This window comes from Theropithecus gelada, chromosome 7a (genome assembly GCF_003255815.1).
Source record: "Theropithecus gelada isolate Dixy chromosome 7a, Tgel_1.0, whole genome shotgun sequence".
Taxonomy (NCBI): Eukaryota; Metazoa; Chordata; class Mammalia; order Primates; family Cercopithecidae; genus Theropithecus; species Theropithecus gelada.
In genome coordinates this window covers 7,896,515-7,914,981 of record NC_037674.1, presented here as the reverse complement: position 1 = coordinate 7,914,981, position 18,467 = coordinate 7,896,515, and the positions used below count along the sequence as shown (strand labels likewise).

General features: G+C 44.2%; 1 protein-coding gene and 1 pseudogene across 3 annotated transcripts in view; both read right to left on the bottom strand.

Annotated features, from left to right (window-relative positions):
- The window catches only part of SCG5 (secretogranin V), a 51,352-nt gene that overhangs the window by 12,472 nt on the left and 20,413 nt on the right, over positions 1 to 18,467 (bottom strand). For all 3 annotated transcript variants that reach the window (XM_025390688.1, XM_025390689.1, XM_025390687.1), the window contains exon 3: positions 4,612 to 4,761. In XM_025390688.1, coding sequence (XP_025246473.1) covers positions 4,612 to 4,761 — 150 coding nt within the window. The remainder of the gene's footprint in view (positions 1 to 4,611; positions 4,762 to 18,467) is intronic.
- Positions 1,011 to 1,273, bottom strand: LOC112627943 (annotated as a pseudogene).

Below are 18,467 nucleotides of genomic sequence, written 5' to 3'. Positions count from 1 at the left end.
GTAGTAACTTAGAACACCAGAAGCCACCTTCCCTCTAGGATCCAGTTGGATAGGACTGCTCATCTCAAACTCCTACTCCTGTGCAGAGACTCACTGGCTGTTCACCAAACCCACTTCCCTTTCCTCCTCGGCACCCAGCTAGACGAATCTCCCAGCCTTGCTTTGCAATCACGTGGAGTCATTTGCCTGAGTGGAGGCCAGCAGAATGTGGGCACAAGTGATGTATTCCATTCCCAGGCCTGGAAGTGAAATACATCACCGAAAAGCATAAAAACCTCTCAAACCATGCTCCACTTCTCCTCATCCCCCATCCCCATCTCCTGGTCAGCCTGTTACATGTTGCCAGGGCAACTGTGGGTGTCAAGTGTAAACATGGCAGTCTGGGGTGCTGAACCATCCACCGCACCACAGCCTCACTCACCTCTGGCAGGGCTTCACCCGGGTGAAAAATAAACTTCTATTGCATTGAGCCATACAATTTTTTTGTCTGTTACGACAGCAAGTGTTTCCTTAAGTAACATACTTCTATTGCACATGACCCACTCTGTTTTCTCTTGAGCAAGTGGTTTAGAAAGTACTTTGGCTTCCTGGAGAAAGCCAAATCTCCACAACCTCCACACAGCACTTCATCCCTCGCTGTTGTGTTTTATTGTGATACTAACTTCAGCTTTGCAGTCAGACAAGAACAGAGCTCACGGATCAAATCCCAGCTCCTAACATACAGATAGGCTTAGTTCCTTTGGAAAGTTAACTTGGTCTCTCCAAGTTCATTCATGGATTTGTGAGATGCAAATAATCAAATACTTACCTACAGGATTGCTGTGAGGAATAGAGATGATTACATTTAGAGCACCCGGCATGTAACAGGCTTGCAATATGCTTTAGTTCCCTTCCCATCATCTCCTTTTAACTGACAGTTTATACTATGACTGCCCTTTGAAATCAAGCAAGTTTTCCATTCAGACCAAAGAAAGAAGCCTATGTCTCTCAGATGCTGCTTTTTTTTTGGGGGGGAGGGATTTTTTAGTATTTTAATACAGTTCACATCAGTGTGTCTGGCTCATTTCAGTTCCTTCACTGCCAAACCAGGGGGCAGGGACTGCCTCAGTTTCTCTGCCTTCTCTTTGTCAGTGACGACCAGGGTGTAAAGGTATCTGCTGCATTGAACTTTAAACTTCACATTGTCCTTATTTTTCTTGATCTTGACAGATGTGGCATCCTTTCATCGGGCTGTGAGCAGAAAGTCTTTGATTTCCTCAATTTTCCAAGGCATGGTGATGAGGCGCGCCGGGAGCTGGTGCGGACCAGGACCTGAGGTCCCCAGATTTCACCTGGCCGTAGATTGCCCCAGATTACCCTCCAGATGCTGCTTTTATGTAAATTCTATCATTATTAGGCATGATGCTCTAAAAATGAGTCATTTTCCCCATGTCTAATATATTTTAGACAACAGCAATAAAAACGGGGACAGAGGAGGGATTGTGAATTGTGTGCAGGGTTAGGAGGAGGAAGGAGGGTCTCATTTTAAAGACATAATGAGACATCAAGGCAGTGCTGAAAGGGGGTATTTACAATTAGCCAGGATGTCTAGCTCTTGACACTGTTCTTAAGCTGCTCTCAGCAGCTTTCAGCACATAGTCTCTCAGCTCTTAGCAGCGTGCAGCTAGTGTGGAAGTCATCAGCATTCTGAACAAACCCCTATCACCACTCTCCACTTTTCCATGAGCTATTTATCTAACTTATACAATATATAGCAATTAACATGTAGGAAAATATACCAATTCAAGAGAGTTCAGGCAATCTGCATATGGCACCTTCATAACCTTTCATAATTGTTTCTGGTGTACCTCTGAGTGGGCCCCCACTGAGATGCAGATAAAGCCTGCTCTGGGAACCGAACCGAAGGTATCTCCGGGCCTGAAAATGTGCCTTAAATTCACATCCTATCTCTGAAGCTGAGATGGACTCTTTGAGCTCTGCTGCTCTATCCGGGGTGAGTGGGCCACGATTCAGAGGGGAGCATGGCATAAAAGAAGTCAAGGTTTTATTCTTGGATTGCTCAACTGTGCTCTGCTGTGTCATGATTCAAGCAATTCCTCACAAATAATGGCTAAATTTAGCAAGCAATTTCATTCTTGGAATGCAGATTGTGCAGAACAAAGAGTGAGGGAATATGTTAGTTTCATGGAAGGATAGCAAAGGAAATGGCAGACAACCTGTGACAAGAAAGTGTCTGGATTTGGGATTTTGTCCAATTCTAACGGGCCAGCTTGCTCTCCTCTCAGAGCTCCTAAGTGCACAGACTAGAGCTTGATTCCATAGGTCTGTACGGTTTTGTGTTTTTATTGTTTTTGTTTTCAGACAAGCTAGAACTACACTGTATGCTTTTTGAAGGCACTGTCTATGTCTTCCCTCCATAGGTGAAGAGATTAAGGCTCAACAAAGTGAAAGTGGCATACTACAGTCAACACTAGAGCTCAGATCTCTTGGTTCAAACTCTGGACCTCTTTCCATTCTCCTATAATATTCTCCAACTTCAGTGTGCACTAGAGCCATGAGGAGGACTGGTTACATACAACAAATTCCTGGGTCCCACCCCCAGAATTTTCTGATTCAATAGGCTGAATCAGAGTAGGGCCTGAGAAGTTGCATTTTTAGCAAGTTTCCAGGTGCTGCTGCTGGTGGTGGTGGTCCTGGGATTTAAGAACCACTGCACTACACCACATCCAATGGATTTCACAGTGGAGACTGTCGCTTTCTAAACTCTGATCTAGTCTTTCTTCCTATCCATCCAAAACCCTACAAGCAAGTAAAAGGTGGCTGAAATGATTAGAGCCAGGCAGTGATTCAGGTTTTCCTGCCTTCCTGGCCCAGCAGCCACACATTGGCTTGGTCACATCCAACTACTTTGGTTGTTCTGCCTCAAGATGCAAGCTTTGTGCCCCATGGAATACAGAGCCCTCACCCGAAACGAAAGGAGGAGCATCTTTTTTTAAGACAGTCTCTTTAAGAGAGAGCCTGCATTGTGTTTAAGAAAAGGCGAGGTCAGACCAGTTATGGGCATCATAAGAAAACAAAGTCTGGGTGTGGTAGCTCACACCCATAATCCCAGGACCTCGGAGGGCCAAGGTGGGAGGATCGTCTGAGCTCTGGAGATTGAGCTTAGCCTGGGCAACATGAGACCCCACCTCTACCTCTACAAAAAATTTAAAAATTAGCTGGGCATGGTGGTGCACACCTGTTGTTGCAGCTACTCGGGAGGCTGAGGCAGAGAATTGCTATAATTGTGCCACTGCACCCCCACCTGGGCAACAAAGTAAGACCCTATCTCCAAAAAAAAAAAAAAAAAAAAAAGAAGAAGAAGAAGAAAAAGAAAAAGAGTTAAGTAGTTAATGTTATCACAATTTTCAGAGCAAGGCAGTATGTCCTGGTGGTTGAGTACACAGTTCTTAATCAGGTAGACTTGGGTTTGAGTCTTGGTTCAGCTACTTGTTACCTGGATAACCTTCCGCAAGTTACTCTCTAAGCTTCTGTTTTCCTAATATAAAGTAGAAATAATATTAGATTGGTGCAAAAGTCATTGCGGTTTTTCCCACTGAAAGCAATGGCAGAAACTGCAATTATTTTTGCACCAATCTGATAAATACCAACCATTATTATTATTAGGCTTGCAGGAAAAGAATACTCTGGTGCTAGAAGCTAACACAAGCCCAAGATAAGAGGTGCATTATTTACTAGCGGCAGCAAAGCTAATTATAATCAGGATGACATTTAAAGAGTCCTTACTCTGTGCTAGGTGCTGTGCTAAAATGCTTTACATGGATAATTTTATTTAATTGCCACAATGACCTCCATTTTGCAAATAAGGAAATTGAGGTAGAAAGTGATTAATTAACTTAAGGTCACACAGGTTGACCTGGAGTTTGAATTTAGGTAGTCACAGTCTAGAGCCACTACTCTTAACCACCAAGGTCAGCTGTTCAAAGCCCGATGTAAGTGAAGCCCACTCACCATTCTCTTTGGCATTAGCGGGTAGCAAAGTGGGTGGGATGCGTGAACAATGTGGAGAATTTCAACCTTTTTCCTTAACCAACTTCTTCCTGAACCTCTTCTCTCTCATGCCACCTCCTGGCCCCCAAATAAACAGGATTTTAGGATAGATGCTAACTCAGTGTTGACACATGACACTGTTAGAATGTTGACTGTCATGAAGAGTGAGGAAAACAAACAGGCATGGATAATCCACAAAATAACTAGTTCCAAAGACATTAAAAATCAGCAGAAGTTGTATCATGGAAAAGGAAAAAAAAATGTTCCCCCTTTTCATGAAAAGAGTAGCAAGTGCAGAAAAGTGCATCAATTCCCAAAGAAGGAGAGACACAGAAAGAAAGTAAAGCCTTAGCAGGGGAAGATCCTATGTGGGTGTGTCTGAACACAGAGCTCACACAAAAATTCTAGAATAAATTTCCCCTTCCCATCTACTTACAAATATGCATGGGCCCATCAGAATAGAAATAACAATTTCTGGGAATATTTGTAGCTGATGTTAGAATTTCTCATTTCCTTCCAAAGCCCCAACTTTCCGTGGAAACCCAAGGGCATGTCTGTTACCTGTTTTTCCAACAGGACAGGGATTTGGAGGGTCTGGGTACCCCTGATCCTCACTGAAGTCCTTGGGAATGTTGTCTCCAGTCAACTCTGCCACGATGTTGGGGATGTTGCCAAAAGGACCCAAATGCTGAAGTCCCTCATGAGCTCCACCTGCAAAGGAATCAGAAGTAGTTCGTTGCAGTGCAATTAAATTAATTTCAACTAATATTTCTTCAGGCATATCAAACAGGAGAAGCCCTGTGCCTTCTGCTGCGGGGAGAGAAAAATAAATGAAATGGTTCTTGCCCTCTAGGGGTTTAGAAATGCAGTTGCAGAAACAGACGCATACTGTACACATATGATTTCCATACAAGGCAAATTGTATACTGTCCTGTAAAATAAATGTGAATACAGCATCACGAGAGCATGGGAGAGGGGCCAGGCATGGTGGCTCACGCCTGTAACTGCAGCACTTTGGGAAGCCGAGGCAGGCGAATCACCTGAGGTCGGGAGTGCACGACCAGCCTGGCCAACATAATGAAAGCCCGTCTCTACTAAAAAAAAAAAATTACAAAACTGGCAGGGCATGGTGGCAGGTGCCTGTAATCCCAGCTACTCAAGAGGCTGAGGCAGGAGAATCACTCGAACCCGAGAAGTGGAGGTTGCAGTGAGCCAAGATCATGCCACTGCACTCCAGCCTGAGAGACAGCAAAACTCTGTTTCAAAAAAAAAGAGAGTGAGAGCGTGGGAAAGGGAGAGTTCCATTTGGCTGACGGGATGGGAGGGCTTCTTGGAAAAGCTGGAAATTGAGTGGCACCAACACAGGCAGGGCTCTGGAAGCTGGGCACGGAGCTTGGGCAGGACTTGGGGCGAGAAAGGAAGGCAAAAGCAGATATACAGGCTGAAAGCACATTATGAAAAAAGATAAAGTCACTGTTATCCTGCTATTTCAGCTCAGCCACTTAAAATTTGGTGTACTTACTCCAATTATTGCTATGTATCTTTTTATACAAAGGATATACTCATTTTTATTTAATATTGAAGCACAAGCGTCTTTCCATTTGGCTGCATGGTCTCTATTCCTGTAATTATAAATGGCTATGTAGTTTTTAGTCCAATGGCTCTACTACAGCATATTAACCACTCCCCTATTGTGAGACAATTAGTGTTTCCCAATTCATTTTAGACATTTAATGTTTTCCATATTTTGGATTAATTTTCCTCAGGATAGATTCCCAGAAGTCAAATTACTGGGTCAAAGGCTATAAAACATCTTAACGACTTTTGATACTGTATTGCCAAACTGTTTTCCACAAAGGAGGTATCAATTTATAAGCCATCACCAGCAAACTATGAAATACAACTTTTGCAACATTCTCACCAGCATTGGGTTTTATGAAAATCAATTTTTATATTTTCTTTGCTAATTCAAATGTTTTAAAATTACTGTGTTATTTTGAATGTCTTTGATTACCAGCTTGGTCAAATATCTTCCCATATGTTTACTAATTTTAATTTCTTTTATGTGAGCTGTTTGTTTATGCTCTTGGAATTTCAATGTTTTTCTTATCAATTTGTATGAACATTTTACATAATAAGATACAAGGCCTCTGGCTGTCGCCTTTTCTGCAAATATTTTCCCATGTTGTCTGACTTTGAATTCTGGTTACTATTATAGTATTTTGCTAACATACGTTTTTAATATTTATGTAGTCAGATTTCTCATTTTTATTCTCCTTTTTGATTTCTTCTTATCCTTCTAAATGCACAAAATCATTGCCCCTTCAGAAGTACTACTGACATTTGGATAATTCTTTCAATTTTTCCATTTGTGAGTTAACTCTTTAATCCATGTTATTTATTTTAGTGTATGTAAAACAGTTAACCAATTATCCCACCAGCATTTGCTAAATAATTCTGTCCTTTCCTACTTGTTTCACGTCTTTAACAAATACTTAAGTGTCTCATACATACCAAAACCTACTCTGAGAACCAAAACACAGCAGTGAATTAAGAACAACTTATACTCCATAACTTGTTTTACCAAGTTACCAAGTTACCATATGAATGCATGTGAATTTCTGGACTTCCTTTTCTTGTAGCCTTAACAATCTATAAGGCTCATGAAGCTTCCTTGTCCAGCACCACAGCAGATCATTTCTTGGCAGGATTTCATACTTACCGACTCCATGGGGACACAGGAGCCTCACACTCAGAATTCCCTTAATGCACAATCATGGTGTACGCAGACCTATACAGGAGAGGCTGGTTTACAATCAAAAGGTGCCTCGGTGGGCATGGAATTTGAGCAAAATCAGGCAAAAATAACACCATGCTTCCATCTTCTCCCGAAGGAGGATCCTGCCACAGGCTGGATTAGTTAAGTCCAGTTGAATGAGGCTCCCTTGTCCCTGGATGAACGTGAGCACTTGCCTTTGTTGTTTTGGCTAAACCAGCTCTTCGTTGGATTCACACCTTTTTCCTCCCTTGGAAATGTTAATATATTCAGTAGAATCATGACTAGATCTCAGTGCCCCGGGGATCATATTGTCTCCTTGAAGTGCCATTGCATCACTCTGTCTTTGTGTGCTGTCTTGATTAAAGTTTAACCTTAAAAGGACAATCTTACCTCTGCTGATTCCTCTAGCCCCCAAATTCAAGCAAAATCAAGTGGTTGGTTGTTTGTTTTGTTTACATTTATATTATATTTCATTGCTTTGTGACGAGAATGATGACAAGTATCTAGCCCAGATCTAGGTCACTGTTCTGTAATGAGAGAAACTGTAAAATTTCTGCACTTTTGGCCGGGCACGGTGGCTCAAGCCTGTAATCCCAGCACTTTGGGAGGCCGAGACGGGCGGATCACGAGGTCAGGAGATCGAGACCATCTTGGCTAACACGGTGAAACCCCATCTGTACTCAAAAAAGCCGGGCGAGGTGGCGGGCACCTGTAGTCCCAGCTACTCAGGAGGCTGAGGCCGGAGAATGGCGTGAACCCGGGAGGCGGAGCTTGCAGTGAGCTGAGATCCGGCCACTGCACTCCAGCCTGGGCGACAGAGCGAGACTCCGTCTCAAAAAAAAAAAAAAATCTGCACTTTTTTAAAAAAAATAGGTGGTCGGGTGCCGTGGCTCACGCCTGTAATCCCAGCACTTTGGGAGGCCGAGGCGGGCAGATAACAAGGTCAGGAGTCTGAGACCAGCCTGGCCAATATGGTGAAACCCCGTCTCTAGTAAAAAAAAAAAAAAAAATACAAAAATTAGCCGGGAGTGGTGGCGGACGCTTGTAGTCCCAGCTACTTGGGAGGCTGAGGCAGGAGAATCACTTGAACCTGGGAGGCGGAGGTTGTAGTGAGCTGAGATCGGGCCACTGCACTCCAGCCTGGGAGACAGAGCAAGACTCTGTCTCAAAAAAAAAAAAAAAAAAAGGATTTCTTTTGTAAACTACCATATTATTTTTGGAAACTTTCCATGTGAATATGTAATATAAGGTATTTTATATAACCCGTACACATCTAAATATAGCCAATTTATCAACACTTTAATTATATTCTTTTTATATCCATATTCACATTTCATCTCTAGTCTATCATAATCTGATGGTTATACGTTAAACTCTACTACTAACAATAAGTGACTGTCATTCTCTTATTTCTTACTGTTTTTATCATTTTGATGCTATACTAGTTAGCATATCCAAGGATATAAATGTTTCACTTTAATTGTGTTGGTAATTGGTTGCTAAATATAAACTGATAAATCATACATTGATTTATAGTTCTATTAGTTTGCCACTCTCACTCTATTTGTGTTTAATTGGTAAATCTTTGATTATCCTTTTAGTTTTAACCTTTCTGTATCTTTCTGATGATTCATCCAGTTCATCTGTGATAGCTACCTTCGGAGCTAGTGCAGGGATACATATTATTCCACATTAACCCAATAGCTGCAAAGGTTAGACATATCAGTACACTTGGTATTGATAGACTTGAAGCTTTATATAATGTTGGCACTACAGCCACCACTGTGCTTGCTAGAGGGCAGGCTGTCTGGTGTGTCAATACATGTCTCAACTTTTGAAAGCACTCTAGCATTAAGTGCCAGGAATTATCCAACTTGGCTCAAGGCGGAATGCGTGTCTTAATGCTCCATTAGTAATTAATGAAGGAAGCAAACAGTTTCCCTTATGGAAGGCCTGCCAAGGCTCTGTTTACCTCTGTGCACCAGTGCCATTAAAATGAATGCAGCACTTGTTAGGAAGCAACAGATGTTTAGCACTAGGCAGATGGATTAGAACACAGACTCCTTTTAAACTGCATTTAATGATGTCAAATCAAGAAACACTCACTGACGTAGGAACTGAGAGAGATATGCAGAAGTAAAAAATGCTGTCCTTTGCGCTCCAGGAGCTAGAACTTTATAGACAATTAAACAGGTATAGCAAATAAAATAATTTTAACATTATACAGTTGCAAATACAGCCAAATGCCAGTTATCTGGTTCACTATAATATTTAGGTCATGTTGATCTATCGTACCTGAAGCCAAGTCAAACAAAATAATATGATGCTATGGATGCCATTTGGTCTATTCATCCCAGCCTCCTTCACCGTCTTACTGCACTAACAACCAACAACAAATAACTCAATCAATCTAAAAATATGTATTGAGCACGTAATATATAATCAAAACCTGGACTAGGTACTAGAGGGTCAGTGATGAACCAGATAAATGTAGGCTCTGCTCTCATAGTTCATAGAGAAACAAAAAGAAACAAACATAATACAGCCAGTTGTAATGCACTGACAATGTAACCGGGGTATGGCAGTGTGTCACAGTTGTGTAGAGGAGAAGTATCTAGCCCAGATCTTGGTCATGGAAGACTTCCTGTAGCAACATACTGTGTAGCAATAATTATGTTAGGTGCTATAGAAGATATAAATGTGAAAGACATAGTTCCTGTTCTCTAGTTCCTTCTTCATTCTAGTTGGTTACTCATGACTAACGCAATAAGCCAGTAGTACAGAATAAGATATATTCCCAACATAATGTATGGTAGTATAGACAATAGATGGTGGTATAGAGACCAGACCACTGTACAAAGCTAGGTTGGAGAGAAATTAAATTCTGCTGTAAGAGTGTTGCTGAAACTCAGGAGTGAAATGACAAGGATTGGAATTAGGGTGGCCGCAACATGAGTTAAATAAGATTTCTAGCGGTGCACAGGAGAGAGATGAGTCAAAAGCTTGTGAGATTTCAAAATCTGCTGATTTGAGAAAAGAATACCATTAATAAAGACAGGATCTTTCACTTACAGCTTTGAAATTATTTCAGGCAATTAATTAATCCTGTCCTGTGATGAGGCTTTATTTATGTTTCCACCACAGCCATGGCACTCTACAAATGTCTCTAGAATAAATGGAAAATATTTAATTCTTGCCAAATGAGTTTTAAGTCCAGTTGTGTTTATATAAACTTTGCTTTATATAATAAAATTGGTACCATGCAGCTGTTTATTTCCAAGCTGTAGATATCAAATCATTGGTAGACTTTCTTTGTATTGCCGTGGCAATAAAGTTGCACTCAGATGTAATTGTCAAAGGAGTGAGAGAGAAGGAGAGTTGGTCTTATTTGAGTCAGAGCCCTTAAATCTCTTTCTTGGCCTGTGCTGGAACCCTCCATAAAAATCTGCCGATCTTTTGACCGCATCCTGCTCTTCTCTGCATTCTCACCCTCTGCTATGTGCCTCCAATTCTCCCTTCTGTACGTATCCCTTTGAGGTTGGCAATTCAGCTGGCAAGTTGACCTGGTTGGTTTCGGTCTCTCCTGGCCTTGGAGATCTGATCAACCACAACTCGAAGCTTTGTCACTCACGGTCTCGTTTGGTGTCAACAGAGTCCCCAGCAGCACTCCCAGGGACCACCAGCTGGAGTCTAACAACTCCAACAATCGCTTGTCCAGAACAGGGCACTAACTTTTCTGGTTACTTACAAACTCCCTTGGGTTTCAAATCCATTTTCCTGTCTCCATGATTTTGAAGATCAGTTGTTAGTACCTAGTAAATGGAAATATGTAAAGTAAATACCTTCTGACCCCCAAAGGTTTACTTGGCTCTAAACAGTCGTGGCCTTCTTGTTGCACCGGTAGGGTTTTTTTCATTGTTTAATGTTAGAGTAAATCTCTGGTATCACATCTTATCTTGATATCATTTGACTCTCCAAAATGTTGTGCACAAAAACCAAAATCTGAGTTAACTGAGGTTTCTGATTATAGGAACATCTCTTCTCTCTTTAGAGAGAACGCGCTGTTTCATGTAGTATTCAGATCACTGAAGCATCGGTTTAAGATCAAGATTTATTTAATCATTTTAAAGGAAAATTTTCCACTACGAATATTAGGTAAATAAACAGCAGGGGAATATGACCTTGCTGTTCTTGATAATATGGGACTATTACTGGGAATATCAATGACTATACAGTGTTGTAACAGTGTATCCTCAGAGGATTAAAGGGCATTCGGGGCCGGGCGCGGTGGCTCAAGCCTGTAATCCCAGCACTTTGGGAGGCCGAGAAGGGCGGATCACGAGGTCGGGAGATCGAGACCAGCCTGGCTAACACTGTGAAACCCCGTCTCTACTAAAAAATACAAAAAACTAGCCGGGCGAGGTGGCGGGCGCCTGTAGTCCCAACTACTCGGGAGGCTGAGGCAGGAGAATGGCGTAGACCCGGGAGGCGGAGCTTGCAGTGAGCTGAGATCCGGCCACTGCACTCCAGCCTGGGCGACAGAGCGAGACTCCGTCTCAAAAAAAAAAAAAAAAAAAAAGGGCATTCGGATATAAAACTACATTAAATGGGTTGGGCGCGGTGGCTCACGCCTATAATCCCAACACTTTGGGAAGTGGAGGTGGGTGGATCACGAGGTTAAGAGTTCAAGACCAGCCTGTTCAGCCGGGCGCGGTGGCTCAAGCCTGTAATCCCAGCACTTTGGGAGGCCGAGACGGGCGGATCACGAGGTCAGCAGATCGAGACCATCCTGGCGAACACGGTGAAACCCCGTCTTTACTAAAAAAATACAAAAAACTAGCCGGGCGAGGTGGCGGGCGCCTGTAGTCCCAGCTACTCGGGAGGCTGAGGCAGGAGAATGGCGTAAACCCGGGAGGCGGAGCTTGCAGTGAGCTGAGATCACGCCACTGCACTCCAGCCTGGGCCACAGAGCGAGACTCTGTCTCAAAAAAAAAAAAAAAAAAAAAGACCAGCCTGCCCAAGATGGTGAAACCCCGTCTTTACTAAAAATACAATTACAGGCAGACGCCTGTAGTCCCAGCTACTCAGGAGGCTGAGGCAGGAGAATCACTTGAACTCGGGGGACAGAGGTTGCAGTGAGCCGAGATCACGCCACCGCACTCCAGCCTGGGCGGCAAAGTGAGACACAGTGTCAAAAAAAAAAAAAAAAAAAAAAAAACTGTATCAAATGGTCCCAGATGCAATCGTTTTTAATGTTGTCACCTCACTCCTTCCAAGTTATTAATTGTAGTCATCCCAAATCCTTTCCATAATGATACACAATAAATTGAGAGTGCACCTAGGCCCTGCAAGTCTCTTCTAATTTTACCCTCCTCCCCAAAACACACGCACGCACGCACACACACACGCACACACACACACGCACGTGCACGCACACACGCACACTACACCTGCACGCACACACGCACACACCACACACACACGCACATGCACTCACGCAAGCACATACGCGCGCACACGCACGCACGCGCACACGCACACGGGGATCTTATCCCGATGTGGATTCTGATCCAAGGTGAAGGGTGGGGCCTGAGGTTCTGCATTCCTCACGAGCTCCCACGTAGTGCAGACACTGCTGGTCCATGAGCCACATTTTCAGTAACAAGGGGCTAGAAAATGAGAGAGCCAGGCCTATTAGAATTATATTTAAAATGAGAGAAAATTAGCTCTGAGAGTGTGCCTAGGCAATCTTGCTTTATGGAATCTGTGACATCGGTGTGGCTGCTAAGAACTTTCTTAAAAGTCTGCGGTTTCAGATAAAGGAGCTGTCACTGCAGTTGTAGTCCTTTTACTTAAGGTTTTACTCCACAGAGGCACTTGCTCACACTTTGCAAGGAAAGGATCCTGCTGCCCCATTTCTTATGCTAATTCTGTGAGAAATAGAGGTAAACACCTCCCTTGAAAGTGAGTTCTCATGGTATCAGTGATGTCCTTTGCAGAGCCTGATGATGTCCCACCACGATGCAGGGGCTCTTCCGGCTGGGGCTAGTGGGGGCAGTTTTGATGGACGTTAAGGTTGGTCAGAAATTAAGAACATAAATGGGACCTGCGCTACTTGGTCACTCTTTTTTTTTTTTTTTTTCCCCATCATGTTACAGTTTCAGCAGTTGCAAAGTGCTTTCATCCTTATTAAAAACGTCCTAGTGAGGTCAGTAGGACAAGAATCACTCTTCATAATTCTAAGTGAGAAAGTGAGTCCTGGGGAAAGGTTTCTTGCCTAAAGCCACTCAGCAAGTTGGTGCTATTCTGGATTCCAGCCCTGCGTCCACTCTGCAGTGGCACTGGGAGAGCCCCGACAAGGCCTTCTGCGTCCGTTCGTACCCTTTCCAGTGCGTTTCCGTCTTCCAAAAATGAGCTGGAGCTCCACAGCCACCGTTAGTAGAATGACCTGTTGGGGTAACTGGGGTCTCTCACAGTTTCCTGGTCACTCAGGGGATCTTCAGCGTCAGTGACCACTGCAGAGCCAGGCACTGGCAAAATGGCTCTGAAACGGGACGCCACCTGTCGGCCTCGCCACCAAGGTTCCTTCGCACCTGAGCGCCCATCTCACGCTGGAGGTTTGGAACATCCAGACAACCCCTGCCCTCCAGACTCTGCCACACAACTTGGGAACACCCTGACAAGCCCGCAGCCAGCGTCGTCCCATTCGTACCCCTCACCCTGCCTGCAGCCCTGGGGACTCAGGCAACGGGGCACTGGCGCTGGGCAATAAAGGAGAATTTTGGTGGGGCAGCCTGGTGCCAGGGAGCCAGTCGCCCACCTCGTAAAAAGGGAGTTCCATGAGGAGCGTCTGGCAGGGAGCGGGCACACTGCCCTGAATACCAGCCATTCAGCTGAAGGGAACGGGTCCAGCAGTTTTCACTTATGTTACCACAAACAGCAGATGCTAAAAATACACTGCGGTCTCGATACATCGTTCAGAAAGCGACGGACCAGTTTTCCTTTTGTCAGCGGTCTGGGAGCCTGAAGCAGTGGGATGGGGCACTCCAGACACCGCCTGGCTTCCTTTGGTTTCCCCCGCTCAGACTCTGACAGAGCTGAAGGCTGGAGTGCAACAGCGCCCAAGGAGACCGGGAGAGAGGTGGAGGGTGGCAAGCCCCCCCCCCCCCGGGCTAAGGGAAGGCAACGTGGAGTGGGGCGAGGAAGGGGCGGGGTGGCTCCCTCTGGAGGCCACAGAACAGCCTGGGACTCCCTGAGGCGACACCGGCTGCAGGCACCAGGCACTGGGGGCTAAGAGAAGTCACAGACCCAGAAATCTCCTTCCTAAGGTCCAACTTGCCCCACAAGTTTTGTTTTGTTTTGTTTTTTCACAACTTGAGGTAAACACACAATTTACAAAAAGCGCAATCACTTGTCCACAACCAGAGGGCTCATCAGCCAGCTTCTGTACAATCTGCGCTTGGGTTTCTCCTTCTCAGTAAGCACTCAGGCAGTCCCACCACCCGTTGTGTCTCCACTGGAAAGAAGACAGCGGCAAGGAGAAAGAGCAGGAGAGGGACAAACAGACTGGCCCCTGTGAATGGGGAAAGGAGCCTGAAAGAAGTGGCCAACATGAGGATGGAACTTCACATTTTAGATGTCTGACCCCCATGTTTCTGCTTCCTGCAACCCAAGTAATTGAGGTGAGATAAAAGAAAAGAACAGAGTCATTTCCACACATCCTTTCTCAAAATCCACTCTATGTATTAAGACCTTTCGGCCTTGACTCCTGGTGAGAAACGAGGGTCCCAACATTCAAACCGATTTACGAAAAGCAACTATTTTCATTTCCGGAGGACCCGCAGAAACGAGAGCACTGTTTATACAAAGAGGCTTTTTTAGCTTCCTGTTGTCAGGGCCCTGAGTTCAAGTCCACATTCTGCCACACACTGTGGGATAACCTCCCATAGCCTCCCAATCTCACTGGACCTCAATTTCTCCCCTTTTAACCTGGGGATAACATGCTTGTGGGAGGATCAGATCAGATACTGGATGTCAAATGCTTACCTCAGTACCTGGTATGGAATAAGCACTCCGTGAATGGCAGCCGCTTTTACTATCTAGTCAACATTTCCTAATCGCACAATTAACAGAGCTGAAATGAACGATCCTACATATTTTTCATTGTGGTGATCATGGTCCTGTGTTTGAGGTATTGAGCAACAGGGCTCAGAACATTTGAGCTTTTTACTAACATCAGTGCCTTCTTATCAATTCAAAATTAAATAAAGTCATGCTTTGCCTAACAAAGTTACTTATCCGGGCAACATAATCCCTTCTCTCAAGGAGCTTGCTCTCCAGTAATAGGGGACAAAATATGTCCACATAAACACATATCTGATGTTTGTGCTTGCTGGAAGAGACCAGCAGCACTAGCAGAGAAGAGAAATGTGTCTCCTGGAATGAGAAAATGAACACACGATAGTTTATACTTAGAAATGGATATTATCACCTCAGCTCTCCTCCCTAGGAACAGAATTGAGTTTAAGCTGTTTAGAATGGCGAGGGTTTATGTTGCAATATCCACATTCTCTAAACTCACACGACAAGTGACCCCAAAGCACACAGCATTTGGTAATTGAGAAAAACAAAGGAATGATTCTATCTGTGCTGAATTGGCTTATTCATTGACTTGCCTCAGGGCAGAGGGCTGGCCCAGGCAGTTTGCTAGAGTGATCCTTCTGCTCTGAATTGAGCCTGGTCCCTCACAGGGACGGCCCCACATAGACGGCAAGGGCAGACACCCTGGCTAGCACTAACCTGTCCTTGTAGGAGAGATCTAAATTGGGTTGAGCCTGTTGGCAGATAAGCAAAGTGAAACCCATTCGGATATTTTGTCTTGAAAGGCATTTGTTTTCATTCCTTTCCTTTCTTCTTCTGCTTTCCTCCCTCATACTAGGATCTAAAAAACTCAGGCTCCTTGGGGACCAAAGGCAACATTATCATCGTGTACTCAGAGGCACGCAAACAGTGAAGGCAGAGACGCAAATTCTGAGTGCACTGCATTTGTAGCTTTCACATCTACATGTGGTCCCAATTTAGGATCACAAGCAGAGTTGTTTATTTTAGAAAAGCTTTTTAGTTCACTTTTAAGGTATTTTGCTTAAGCATTGCTTGCTTTTCAAAAGGAGAAAATGTATTTTTTTTTTTCTGAAGTGGTGTTTGTTTTGGCTGTTTACTTATTTGCAAAAGTTCAAATTTTATCCTATGAATTTAACTAATTTTTCTGTAGTCACCACAAACCCCACTCCCTCTAACACATACACACAAAACCCCAAAATAAAATAACCTGGAAATGAAGCCTTTTTAGGAGAGCTGTGAAGTTAGCAGGTTTGGAAAAAGTCAATTCAAATAGGTAATTTGCAGTAGTACTTTTAGCTCCTTCATATAACTTTTATTTGCTGTCTGAAATGAAGTCTCAACTTGGCAACTCGTATGAAGGCTAAGCATGTCTTTATACTAAGGTCAAGGCTCATGTTTGTCCTTTAAAATCTTTGTTTTATAATCTTTGCTGAAATTATATGGCTGAGCTGAGGGTCAGAGTGCAGCTTGAGTTGAGGATCAGGTATATTGAAAAAATAATGGGCTATAGAACTGTGGTGGTGGTGGGGAGTAGCTGAGGATATGGACACAAAACTGTAAAGTAAAAATATGGACGTGGGCCCTCCAGCATCTGGTTCCACATACAGGCCTACCACCTCCAGTTATCTAAAGCTCCCACTTCATCTTCCTTTCTGAAACTGTACTTACTTATGACATCATTTGTCCTGAGCCCCACCTCTCTGTTCTCAATGACATAGCAGGTCCTACGGATCATCGTTGTGGGTAAGCTTCTCTACTAACATGATAATGAGTGCTAATTCACATGTGGTACTCTGCTCCTGTATGATATATTTGCAACTTAGAGGATTTCTGGGATTATTCTCTTCAAGTAGTGTCTTCACCAACAGAATTCCAGACCCCCTGGTGTGCCAGCTATAGGGATAAGCAGAGTATGTCAGGTTCCCAGGTAAGGAAAAGGGGCAATGGCAATGACAATCCTGCAGGCAGAAATAAAGTCATTAGGGGCCAAAGCAGAGCCAGGTAAATGCACAGGAAGTTTATAATTAGTGCCCCAGCGTCCAAGGAGATAGCTTCCAACACAAAAGCAACAGGTAAAGGAGATCTGCAGGAGCTTAGGGAAGACGGAAGCAACGAATGGCTGAGCCAACCGATGACATTAACACCAAGACACCGTGACAGTGGAGGTGACCCTCCGCCCCAGACCCACAGCTCTCTGCTGGTTTCTGTTGAGGCTCACCTTCCGGTCAGCCTGGGCTTCACAAAGGAAGCAGGTCACTGGGGACTATGGTTGAAGGGGTGTGAATAAGGGGAAGCAAGAACTGTGTTGGGCCCATTCTGGATGGGATGAGGTGGGAGTGGCAGGGCCTGGCAGCGCTGTGCCCGTTCAGAGCCCCTTCCACCAGCTGGCCTGGTTCTGCACTGGCCAGGGGAGTGGCCCTAGCACAGATTGGGGGTACATGGCTTGCGAATGTAATTATTCCATCATGCCGCTTCCCTCCATGTGTCTGTAGACTAAAACGAGGAGACTCCATTTGGATCTGACAAGGCCTTTTGGGCCATGACAAGGAACGTGATTCTCACTTGGCGTTACAAATTTGTACCTGCATTAATTACCACTCCCCTACTTCTTTTTCTCTATCCTAAACTGCCGTAAATCCGTAAGTGTTCTTTATAAATGGCTAGAATAAACATTTGTTTTGGACAGTAATCTCGTAGAAATTCTTTTCTGTTTCTGAGTTCCTGGCAGTTATTACTATTTTTCAGTGGCTGCTGTTGGTGGAGCGGGGGTTAATTCTAGCCTCGGAATGGCATGTGGTGTGTGTGTTGGGGAGGGAGACGGGGCTCAGACTAAATCCTCTACAACTCTTTGGTAATGCTTTCCTGGCCTGTGGTTTCCCATCTCATACAAATATTCCCAATTTCTCTCTTTTATATCCATGCAACCTCTGCCTGGCAATAGGTATTAAGAATAAAGTGGGCCCAGTGGCTCACACCTGTAATCCTGTAAGTTTGGGAGGCCGAAGCAGGCGGATCACTTGAGGTCAGGAGTTTGAGACCAGCCTGGCCAACATGGTGAACCCCCATCTGTAATACAAATACAAAAAAATTATCCAGGCGTGCTGGTGTGTGCCTGTAGTCCCAGTTACTCGAAAGGCTGAGGCAGGAGAATCACTTGAACCCAGGAGATGGAGGCTGCAGTGAGCTGAGATCGCGCCACTTACTGCACTCCAGCTGGGGCAACAGAGTGAGACTCTGTCTCAAAATAAATAAATAAACAAATAAATAATAAAACTACAACAAACCAAACAAAACAGTATTCACTGCTTATTATCAGCTTTGTGCCAGGAACCACACCTGGAGCCAGAAGCCAATGTTATGTTAGAAGAGACTCAAAGGCGGTCACAAAGCTATGCAGACAGTGGTGAATGATTCGTGCCTTACAGGCCAAAAGAGGTGCCTCTGGCGATGCGCTCAGACAGCTGCAGCACTACACACAGACACTGGAAATACACCTCACAGAATTCTTTTCATCCTT